At 41.0% G+C, this 12,015-nt stretch overlaps 1 protein-coding gene across 4 annotated transcripts; it reads right to left on the bottom strand.

The window, feature by feature from the left end:
- Window positions 1–499: 499 nt before the first annotated feature.
- On the bottom strand, window positions 500–11,492 carry LOC115137935 (lipid transferase CIDEC-like). 4 transcript variants are annotated; one of them, XM_029674277.2, is made up of 7 exons: window positions 11,374–11,464; window positions 11,017–11,128; window positions 8,488–8,565; window positions 8,159–8,309; window positions 5,470–5,619; window positions 4,434–4,621; window positions 500–1,305 (listed from the first exon to the last, which is right to left on the bottom strand). In XM_029674277.2, exons 3-7 carry the CDS (start codon window positions 8,538–8,540, stop codon window positions 1,068–1,070), a joined length of 780 nt encoding a protein of 259 aa, XP_029530137.1. In that variant the 5' UTR covers window positions 8,541–8,565; window positions 11,017–11,128; window positions 11,374–11,464; the 3' UTR covers window positions 500–1,067. The 4 variants fall into 4 exon arrangements, with proteins under 4 accessions (XP_029530137.1, XP_029530113.2, XP_029530127.1 ...); XM_029674253.2 differs by lacking the exon at window positions 11,017–11,128 and having other exon boundaries at window positions 11,374–11,492; XM_029674267.2 differs by lacking the exons at window positions 11,017–11,128; window positions 11,374–11,464 and adding an exon at window positions 9,062–9,212 and having other exon boundaries at window positions 8,488–8,594.
- Between the last annotated feature and the right edge of the window lie 523 nt (window positions 11,493–12,015).

Genomic DNA, 12,015 nt, shown 5'->3' with positions numbered 1-12,015 from the left:
TGTGTTGAGTATATTACAAAAAATCCGGCCGCCATTTAACTTGAGATGAGAGGGAGAGTAGATTGATTGTTGATTCTGCTGCCAAAGTAGTCATCCTCTCTCTGGTCTGTCTGTGTAATGGCTCATTTCCTTGGCCCTCCACTTCAGCCCCTGCAGCTGTGTGCCATTCCCTGGCCCTGGCTTTCTCCCACCCCCTGGCAGGCCAAGGGAAGCTGGGCTCCAGCTGGCAGCACAGGACAGGGGGCAATTAGAGGAGTGTGGGGGAGACAACCAGACCTGCTGCCAATTACTGTGCCCATGAGCCAGACAGACGTCACCCATAATAACATCCAACACTGTGGAGCACAGCCCTGCCATGTGACAATGGTTGGACAACAAAGTTACACAGGTCTCTGCTTTCAGGTGTGACTTCAAGTGTGTGTGTGTGTGTGTGTGTGTGTGTGTTTGCTTGTGCATGCGCGCATGTTTATGTTGAGGGTAAATAAAATCTCTCAAAAGGTTAATATTCTTGTATTTTATTCATGCTTATTAAAATGAAAAAAAGCCAAGTGCCTTCTATCAGTTGAAGATACAGATCAGCAGCAGTCACTGCAATAGAAAAGTGCATTCGCTTGTGGAGTGTTGCAAGCCATATAGACAGACAAATGTAACAAAGTGCAAGTGATCATAGCCAAAATGTAGGACAACACAGCATTTGCTGCACCTAAAGTCAACCGAGAGGAGTGAACTAACCAGAAGGTGTGTACCTGCCACTGTAACCATAACATCAGAGTGATGCAGCACTGTGCCGTCGTATTGGTCCTGCAGTTTGCCAGTACCATTCCTTATAGCAAACAGTCTATTTTAGCAAACAGCCTCTTTTAGAGTGTCTCTCTGAGCAGAGCCCTGTTTGAATATCCTGACAATCCATTATTTCTTTCCATGAAGTGATTACTAAATCAGCCATGACTGGACAGGTGCAAGCTATGCAGTACAGCATTCCCTTTCACCTGTAAAATCAATTTAGATGGGTGATTACTTCAAGGAAGGGAGAAGGGAAGGATGTATGTTCATAGTATTGAGATAGATCACAAAGCCGTCTTGCCCACCACAGCCGTCTTGCCCACCACAGCCGTCTTGCCCACCACAGCCGTCTTGCCCATCAGGATGCTCTGTAGTTGTTTGATCTTTCCATCCTGTGGCAGTGGTGGCAGGCTCAGGTCTGCCCGGTCATCCTCATCCAGGAGCTGCTCGATGTAGCAGGAGGAGCCCAGGAGGACATGGCCTGTGGCCTGCATGGAGAACAGGGTCCATCTCAGAGCCTCCCTACAAGAACAGGGAAAAATATGTCAGACAAGAGTTGAGAAAGGAGGTTCTTACTGGAAACTTTTGGAGTTTACCAGTAAACTACCAGAGGGGGAACATTATCAGAAGCCATTTCGTTGCCTTTGAGTACTTCAGATTATTACAGGTACCTGTAATTATCGCCGGCCCTCGGTGTGGCCTTATCACAAGTAAAATATATGAAATAATAAAATAAGATGATTTAAAAATAGAATATCAAACCTGTAAAACATTATCATAAATCTAAACCATCACAATAGTGAATACCATTGGTGTTTAAACTGACTTGCCTAGTTAAATAAAATGAGGGTTTCAGCATGAAATACATATATAGATTAATTTTACATTGTCTATGTATTTTTGTTTCTTTCACAACTGCCAAACTGCTGGCAGTTGTGAAAGAAGCCAATAGTTGGAGTTTGAGTTAATTGAAAATAATGCCATTGTTATTTTCTCTAGAACCATAGTCTATCCACTAGAAACTCATCGACAATATTAACACAGATATATATATAAAAAAGTATATACAGTACCAGTCAAAAGTTGACATAAACCCTTGAATTAGTAGGTTTCTGTATTTTTTATATTTTCTACATTGTAGAATAATAGTGAAGACCTCAAAACTATGAAATAACACATATGGAATCATGTAGTAACCAAAAGTGTTACAGAAATCAAAATATATTTTATATTTTTCAAAGTAGCCACCCTTTGCCTTGATGACAGCTTTGCACACTCTTGGCATTCTCTCAACCACCTTCATGAGGTAGTCACCTGGAATGCATTTCAATTAACAGGTGTGCCTTGTTAAAATTTAATTTGTGGAATTTCTTTCCTTCTTAATGCATTTGAGCCAATCAGTTGTAATGTGACAAGACAGGGGTGATATACAGAAGATAACCCTATTTGGTAAAAGACCAAGTCCATATTATGGCAATAACAGCTCAAATAACCAAAGAGAATTGACAGTCCATCATTATTAAGACACGAGTCAGTCAATGTGGATTTCTTTTCTTCCATTCATTATTTTGATGTCTTCACTATTATTCTACAATGTAGAAAAGGATTGAGTAGGTGTGTCTGAAATGTAGACTGGTACTGTATACGAATACATTTTTCAAATGTATATTAACAAAGTTACCATATATGGATGATCTGTTAATCACAAAAATTACAGAAATTCCGGTAACATTGGTTAATTCCCGGCACCTTTGCAACCCTATGTCAGACAGATGCCTGTACTGTAGATAGTGATCGGACAGATATAATATGAGCATATAGTCAGGGAGATAGGGAAACTCCGACAGGGCAGGGCTGGAACCTGCATCTCCCTAATCTCTCTCTCCTAGTTGAGATACAAGTTTCATTCTCTCCAGTGACTTTTCAAAGAGAAAAATAGGAGCAGAAAATGAAATCTAGAAACCTGTTATTTGTTGATTCTGCACAATTTAAATCCTCATTGTCACAACCGCTCAGCTAAAGCCGAAAATCAGCAGCTCTCAGCACGTATGACATAACCTAAATGTATCTGAACATACAGCGCCTTCAGAAAGCATTCACACCCCTCAACTTTTTCCACATTTTGTTGTGTTACAGCCTAAATTTAGATTTTTTTGTCACCGATCTACACACAACATCCCATAATGCCAAAGTAGATTTTTAAAATATTTACAAATTAATAAAAAAAGTAAAGCTATAATGTCTTGAGTCAATAAGTATTCAAGCCGTTTGTTATTGCAAGCCTAAATAAATTCAGAAGTAAAAATGTGCTTAACAAGTCACTTAAGTTGCATGGACTCACTGTGGGCAATAATATAGTGTTCAACATGATTTTTGGATGACTACCCCATCTCTGTACCCAACACATACAGATAATTGTAAGGTCCCTCAGTCAAACAGGGACTTTCTAGTACAGATTCAACCAAAGACCAGGGATGTTTTCCAATTGTTTGCAAAGAAGGGAAAATATTGGTAGATCTTTTAAAAAAAAAAATTTAAGACTGAATATCCCTTTGAGAATGGTGACGTTATTAATTACACGTTGGATGTGTATCATTACACCCAGTCACTACAAAGATACAGGTGCCCTTTCTAACTCAGTTGCCAGACAGGAAGGAAACCACTCAGGGATTTCACCATGAGGCCAATGGTGATTTTAAAACAGTTACAGAGTTTAATAGCTGTGACAGGAGAAAACTGAAGATGTAGTTACTCCACAAAACTAAGAAGGAAGCCTGTATAGAATGAAGCCTGTACAGAATACAAATATTCCAAATCATGCATCCTGTCCAAAATATGCATCCAATAAGGCACTAAAGTAAAACTGCAAAAAATGTGGCAAAGAACTGAACTTTTATTCCTGAATACAAAGCGTTATGTTCGGGGCAAATCCAATACAACAAATCACTGAGTATCACTCGTATTTTCAAACATGGTGGTGGCTGCATCATGTTATGGGTATCCTTATCATCGGCAAGGACAAGGGAGTCTTTTATGATAAAAATAAACTTAATAAGGTTAAGCACAGGCAAAATGCTAAGGCAAAACATTCAACTTTCCAACAGATCGGCATGAAAATCTATGGCAAGACTTGAAAATGGCTGTCTAGCAATGGTCAACAGCCAACAGGACAGAGCTTGAAGATTAAAAAAAAAAGAATAACAGTAGAATATTGTATAATCCTGGTGTGCAAAGCGCTTAGAGACTTACCCCAAAAGATTTACAGCTGTATTGGAATCAGTGGAATGGTATCAAATACATGGAAACCATGTGTTTGATACCATTCCATTTGCTCTGTTCCGGCCATTATTATGAGCTGCTCTCCCCTCAGCAGCCTCCTGTCATTGACTCAGAGGGTTGAATACTTATCTAAATCAAGCTCTATATATTTCTTTTCCATCAAAAAATGTAAAATGTTAAAATTTTTCTTCTACTTTGAAATAAGAGTATTTTGTGTAGATAGTTGACAAAAAAATGACAATTAAATCCAACAAAATGTGGTAAATTTCAAGGGGTTCGAATACTTTGAAGGCACTGTATCAACTCAACCTCCTCCTAAATCTTACAAACTCACCTTTAAGCACCCACATCAACACACAGAGATTACTCACTTCAGCATCTTCTTGGCAGCGTAGCAGCGCACATCGTAGGACACAGAGTAGGTTCCATACAGCGTGGCCTTCACATTCAGACAGCCAATGAAATCCTGAGGGTTGTTCTTGTATAGGTCAAAGGTTATTCTAGCCACATCTTTTCTGCGCTGGTGTTTGAGCTCATTTTGAAGTCGGGGATGAGTGTTCTGGGAGCCAAAAGGTGGAGAAAGAGGGAGGGATATGAGAGAGGAGAAACAAGAGCCAAATCAATTTCCCCCAGTTAACACAAATTAAGTCGAGTCTCCTACAGCTTATTTATGGGAAACTCAAATTGAGTGTGAAGGAAAACTGCATATATAACCTCTGACACTTAGTGTCTGTCAAACTAAGATGGATGAACGCAATACTAGCTAGCCCCCCTACACTCTCCATCCAAGAGCTCCAGTCATCTGCAAAGGAAGGTAACAAGCATTGGAATACAGATTAATTCATTCGGAACAGTGGAAGGACAACAGGAGAGGAAATTGTATTATGTTAATGAGACACGCTCAGCATGACAGGAGCCAAGTAAACACACAGGGTGATGCCATTCAGGTGGCAGAACAGAATTGAATGAATATGGAAATTACCTGCTTTGGACAAACAAAAACCCATCAACTCTGACTCAAATTGTGCTTTAATTGTGGCCAAAAGTGTGAGGTAACTAAATGAGGGGGTTATGATTTGCAATACATGTCAGACATGCTTTCACTCAACTCTTCCCCCAGAATAACAATGCTTTTGCGTTTATCTGAATGGAATCATTTCTGAATATGCTTACTCTATATTCAATCCCAAAAGTTCAGGTCATTCATATACAATATGGGAGTAGATGTTCTTGTTCATCCCATCTTATCTAAAAAGGCAGGCTATACAACTGCATCTTCATCTGAGGCACTGATGATGATAATACACAGAAGTGAAGCCTGTTCACCATTCTACCAGAGTGACCCTGTGTAAATGCACCACCCAGTGGACTCTGGTAAGAAGGTCATGCATATGTCACCCTACCAACCTGTGGAAGTGTCCACTTCTGCCCCTTTTCCAGGACCATGAGGACAGCGTTGTCTTGCAGGGTCAGGAAGAACTCCTCTGTATCTACCCCCGTCCCGTCTTCATCCAGCACCAAGGCACTGACGCAGGACACGTGCAGAGAGTCCATGGCCTGAGAGGGAACAAACTACCCATTAGCCTGGAGGAGATCGAATCCAGTCATTAGGGACTACAGAATCATTCCCCCTCTCAAAAGTAGTTACTTAGCCACTCCATTCTCTTGCGTCATAGATTTCTACAGTGAATAATACAAATGGAGAGTTTAAAAAAAAAGATTGCATATCTCTGCTGAGGAGATAAGTTCCTGAAAAGTCTCAATATCATGTATTATCATTAAGTTAAACTTTTCAAAGACATGCGTAAGACAGCAGTAGTGTCACAGTTGGAGAACCAGAACAACAGAGACAATTGTCAGTATGTGCATGTGAGCATGCAAGCATTTGAGGAAAACCGTTAGAGGCTTTCAAAGTGAATCAGAAAGAACTGACTCACCCATCCGTTCATTCCTTTATCCATCTAAGTCACATTGTTGACTGGATTGAATTTATGATGCCATAAATGAGTAGAGTATGGAACCAGACTCTCTCACTCATACACCACTCTTCTCTCATTCACACTCACTGAAGTTAGAGACTTATACAGTAGGGCAAAAAAGTATTTAGTCAGCCACCAATTGTGCAAGTTCTCCCACTTAAAAAGATGAGGCCTGTAATTTTCATCATAGGTACACTTCAGCTATGACAGACAAAATGAGAAAAAAAAAAATCCAGAAAATCACATTGTAGTATTTTTAATGAATTTATTTGCAAATTATGGTGGAAAGTAAGTATTTGGTCAATAACAAAAGTTTCTCAATACTTTGTTATATACCCTTTGTTGGCAATGACAGAGGTCAAACGTTTTCTGTAAGTCTTCACAAGGTTTTCACACACTGTTGCTTGTATTTTGGCCCATTCCTCCATGCATATCTCCTCTAGAGCAGTGATGTTTTGGGGCTGTTGCTGGGCAACACGGACTTTCAACTCCCTCCAAAGATTTTCTATGGGGTTGAGATCTGGAGACTGGCTAGGCCACTCCAGGACCTTGAAATGCTTCTTACAAAGCCACTCTTTCGTTGCCCGGGCGGTGTGTTTAGAATCATTGTCATGCTGAAAGACCCAGCCACGTTTCATCTTCAATGGCCTTGCTGATGGGAGGTTTTCACTCAAAATCTCACGATACATGGCCCCATTCATTCTTTCCTTTACACGGATCAGTCGTCCTGGTCCCTTTGCAGAAAAACAGCCCCAAAGCATGATGTTTCCACCCCCATGCATCACAATAGGTATGGTGTTCTTTGGATGCAACTCAGCATTCTTTGTCCTCCAAAAACAACAAATTGAGTTTTTACCAAAAAGTTATATTTTGTCATATGGTCAGATGAAACCATTCTCCCAATCTTCTTCTGGATCATCCAAATGCTCTCTAGCAAACTTCAGACGGGCCTGGACACGTCTGGCACTGCAGGATTTGAGTCCCTGGCGGCGTAGTGTGTTACTGATGGTAGGCTTTGTTCCTTTGGTCCCAGCTCTCTGCAGGTCATTCACTAGGTCCCCCCGTGTGGTTCTGGGATTTTTGCTCACCGTTCTTGTGATCATTTTGACCCCACGTGGTGAGATCTTGCATGGAGCCCCAGAATGAGGGAAATTATCAGTTGTCTTGTATGTCTTCCATTTCTTAATAATTGCTCCCACAGTTGATCTCTTCAAACCAAGCTGCTTACCTATTGCAGATTCAGTCTTCCCAGCCTGGTGCAGGTCTACAATTTTGTTTCTGGTGTCCTTTGACAGCTCTTTGGTCTTGGCCATAGTGGAGTTTGGAGTGTGACTGTTTGAGGTTGTGGACAGGTGTCTTTTATACTGATAACAAGTTCAAACAGGTGCCATTAATACAGGTAACGAGTGGAGGACAGAGGAGCCTCTTAAAGAAGAAGTTACAGGTCTGTGAGAGCCAGAAATCTTGCTTGTTTGTAGGTGACCAAATACTTATTTTCCACCATAATTTGCAAATAAATTCATTAAAATCCTACAATGTGATTTCCTGGATTTTATTTCTCATTTTGTCTGTCATAGTTGAAGTGTACCTATGATGAAAATTACAGGCCTCACACAATTGGTGGCTGACTAAATACTTTTTTGCCCCACTATCTCCCTCACTAACTTTAAGCATCAGCTGTTAGAGCAGCTTACCGAGCGCTGCGTCTGTAAATAGCCCATCCAAACATCTACCTGCCTCATCCCCATATTTGTTTTTCTGCACTTTTGCCCACCAGTATTTCTATTGCACATCCTCATCTGCACATCTATCACTCCAGTGTAAATTGCTAAATTGTAATTACTTCCCCACTATTGGCCTATTCATTAGCCTTACCTTCTTACTTAATTTGCACACACTGTATACATATTTTTATATTGTGTTATTGACTGTACATTTGTTTATCCCATGTGTAACTCTGTTGTTTTTGTCGCACTGCTTTCCTTTATCTTGGCCAGGTCGTAAATGAGAACTTGTTCTCAACTGGCCTACCTGGTTAAATAAAAGGTGAAATAATTTTTATTTTAACTTGTAGTCCTCCCTCAAGCACCCTCTTCATCCCTCCCTCTTCTCCTCACTTTGTTGAGTAGGTCTCGTAGCCCATCAGCCATGATTCCCTTCTTAACGCTGCGGTCAGCACTGGTGACCCGGAAGGGCTTAGGTCGAGGAGTCCCGACAAGAAGCTGCTGGGTCATGGAGGCACTGGCTGATACACTGGCTGTCACACACCTGGTGGAGATACATACACAGTCAAATTATGTCAAATCTATTGGAAAACAATGATAACTTTGACTCTACGACTTATGTCCTACGATGTAAAAAGAAAAACCCATTAAACATTACTGAAAGCAGTCTTATGATAACCAATAGGGCACACCCCCTTAGTGCTGCGGAATCAGGCTCTTACTTGGAGAGTGAGGCAGGGGACAGGAGACTGAGGGACTTCATGGCATAATCCATCCTTTGGATCCTCAGGGAACAGCGTCTGAGGATTCACCAATGTAGTCTTTATTGCTGTAGTTACAACATATCACCAACAGGTGAGGCTATCACCACACTGACTGAACATGGCACTGGTGGAATTATTTTTTACCAAAAAGTATTTTGTATGGTAGAAACATGACCGACATGAACACACAAGCAAGCCATGACTACAGCTCCAAACAGTAATATTGCTGGAGAGAAAAGGCAACCCTTGACAGCTCACTAACAGACAATATGTTGGGTCACATGTGTAGGCTACAGCAGATACTCGAGATGTCAGCTACCATAATGTAGTTCACCACAGCTAGCACTTCATTATACTGTAATGGTCTCGTGATTATTACCCATCTGTCCTGAATGAAAACAGTTTTATAAAATTAATACAAAGTAATTCTACAAAATAAATACACTTTGCTAATTAACTCCTGAAACATTCATTCCTAAAAATGTGACAGAAAACAGAGCGGACAGTTGTGCCACTATTGAGTATGGGTTACCTTCTTTGGCTTGCTCTCCCGTCTCTATGAAACAAAGGTCCAATATCTAAATCACTAAATCGATGGATCCTTGATTTCTCCGTCGTCTCTTTTTTGCTCCCTCTCCCTCTTGCATCACTTGTTCTTTCACCTTTGTTCTAATCTGTCGACTGTATGCAGTCATTTATATTGAGCAACTCTACACCCTCCCACTATCCCGCCCCTATAACTATAATACCCTGCAATCTGATGTGTGTCACTTCTATTCTCTATTCGGTCTTTCTACTTTATGCTTGAAACTTTGACGTGAATGAGTGAATTCCCTTGCCAGTAAAAAGAGCAGAAGCCACTTCTTAAATCGACACCGTGTGGGTCTGTCCTCTGATATAGCCCAAAAGCATTTTGTCTGATCAAACTTGATTACCACAGTCTAAGACACGCAGTGAGTAAGTGAAACTGTGGTATAGGTTAACACTATAAAGTCACGCTATAAAGTTTCCAAAAATAGAAACATGACAAATCCCAGCCCTGTAAATCACTAGATGCCAAGAGTAATGGGCCAACTGATATGAGTCCATCAGTAGGCCCACAACCTTGCTGTTATCTGACCAATGTATCACACACGTCACTCATTGTCTTGCGTCAGATGGCCACCTGCACGGACTCCTGGCAACAGCCTCGTCACCTTAGAATGACGGCATCTGACAGAACACAATGACACATCAATTGAATTGTACATCATAGGGAGTGCCCTGCACTTTCAACTTCATCACACCACACACTTTGCAAAGCCCAGGTCAGATGTAGCTCTAGATGGTATTGTGTAGACTCCATGGGTCGTATTTCAACTATGGTAAATCAAAAAGACGCAAAGTATGTAGACAGAATTCATCTGACTCAAACTGAGGTGTGAGAAAACAAAACCATCAATTCAATCACAGATCATCTTCAAATCCCTCATTATTGAGTCTGATCAGATCTGAGCTAAAAATCTCCACCCGAGGATAGCAGTGCACACTAGCAGTGGCGTTTTTGGGGCAGCCACTGATGTACACACTTGTCCTTTGACCTCATGTCTGGTGTGGTCCAATGAAACCTCAGGGTCACTGGGGATGGAGGGACCGTCTTGGCTTTCACGTGTTGAGGGACTGAAGAGACATTTTACAGAACACAGTGTCAAGACCTCCTGCCGTCCTTTAGTTTGGTGAGAAATTACTGGACTCTTTCACAATTTGCTCTCTCTTGCCAGTTATTTCACACACCGTCTGTAACCCTCTAGCTTTTACACACAGCAATTCCTCACAACAATACAGAGCATTCACAAGCACACTCGACCACAAGAACATTTAGAACAAACATACACACTGAAATGAAAAGACAATTCAACTGCATCTCAAGTCGAAAACACACACACACACACACACACACACACCTGGCCATGTACTCTCAGCCGAATAATAAAAGTACGTAAATGGATTAAGGACAGAGAGGAGTGCAGGAGAGTGTGATAAAATGCTTAAGTTCATTGAGATGTCCTGCTGTTTATGCTGTGCTGTTACAACACACACCTCATTACACAAGCCAGAGGCACATTATTAAACACAGTGGCAGGATTATCTTCACTATAAACCCTGACTCAGTTATACAGCTAGGGTAAGAACTCCAACGCTCGGTCTGAACATTAACGCACATCGCTTGCGGTACAGTTTTGGAAGCATAGGGACCTTATCTTTCATATCAGCAAGAAATCATTTTCAAAAAAGAAAACGTTCAATTATACACCTTTATAGGGTTAGTGTTCCCACAAGTCCATATCTCCATGTCTCAGTGCAGAGGGACCAACTGTGAAGAAGCCGGTTAAAATAGTGTACATACAGCAAGTGTGTTTTCTGCATTTGTGAAATTATTTCGATGTGATATAAAAGTAACGGGCTTTATATTTCTAGAACCATAATGAAAACTGAGATTCAACTCACGTTTAGATGGAGTATTTGGCTGCTAGATCCAGTCTACCTCTGAAAAGAACCTAAGGTTCTTGGACTTCAAGGAGTAATGGTAACCTTGGGCTCCTTAAGAGTACATCTTGGCCTAGGTCAGGAATCGTCAAAGTTCAACAACCTAGGCTACTGTACATTAGAATGTGTGCAATGTGTATTATGGTTGTGTGCAGATTTAATCTGCACAATAACACATTTCATGATATACAATGTCAAACTCAGGACCATGTCCATTCTATTCGATCAGTGCACACCAAGTACCTGCTATATTAGGCCAACTATAAGTCTTCAATTAATTATTTGAATGTCAGGGGCATATGTAAATCGAAAACTTACTTTTTGGTATTTCTTTGAGTCAAAAAGCATCTCCTTACGGCTGTCTGGAGAGTGTCATCCACCTGGCCTTTATTGGCAGCACCTGCTTTAATCACATGATACATTAGAGCTAAATTAGAGCTACTGTGCTGAACATAGGCTATAAACACTGACATACATTAAATGTGTTCTTAATAAGTTTGACAGGACCAGAGGGTGTATCCGTGAAAATTATTCTGGTATTTTAATGCATGGTTTATTAATTGCTTCGTCCAACGTTGTGTGAATAACGACACCATGTGGACAAATGTCAAATGACCTTCCAACACCCGTGAGGCTGCTCTCGGTCGAGGCACTGAACGGGCATATCGTCTAATGATTCCCGAGGCCGTCGACGCTATCAGGAAGGTATTCAATCTCAAGTATGTCCTGCTTAATTCACTACGGTTGTAACCGCTCTGATGCACCTCAGACCGCTTCGGGGTAGTAAACAAAGGGCTACAATAAGTTGTCAACTACGGTCTCGGTTACGCAGGAAAGTGACCAAATATTAGGCCCCAAGGTTCAGTGACTCATCTGTATTTTCTTTTCAATTATCCGTTTCTATTTCTAAAAATAGCTCTTAACTTGTTTTGTCAATGTTGGTAGTGTAGTAGACTACAC

This window comes from Oncorhynchus nerka, linkage group LG2 (assembly GCF_034236695.1).
Source record: "Oncorhynchus nerka isolate Pitt River linkage group LG2, Oner_Uvic_2.0, whole genome shotgun sequence".
NCBI lineage: Eukaryota > Metazoa > Chordata > Actinopteri > Salmoniformes > Salmonidae > Oncorhynchus > Oncorhynchus nerka.
The sequence above is the reverse complement of the archived record's forward strand: the minus strand, read 5'-3'. Positions and strand labels throughout refer to the sequence as shown.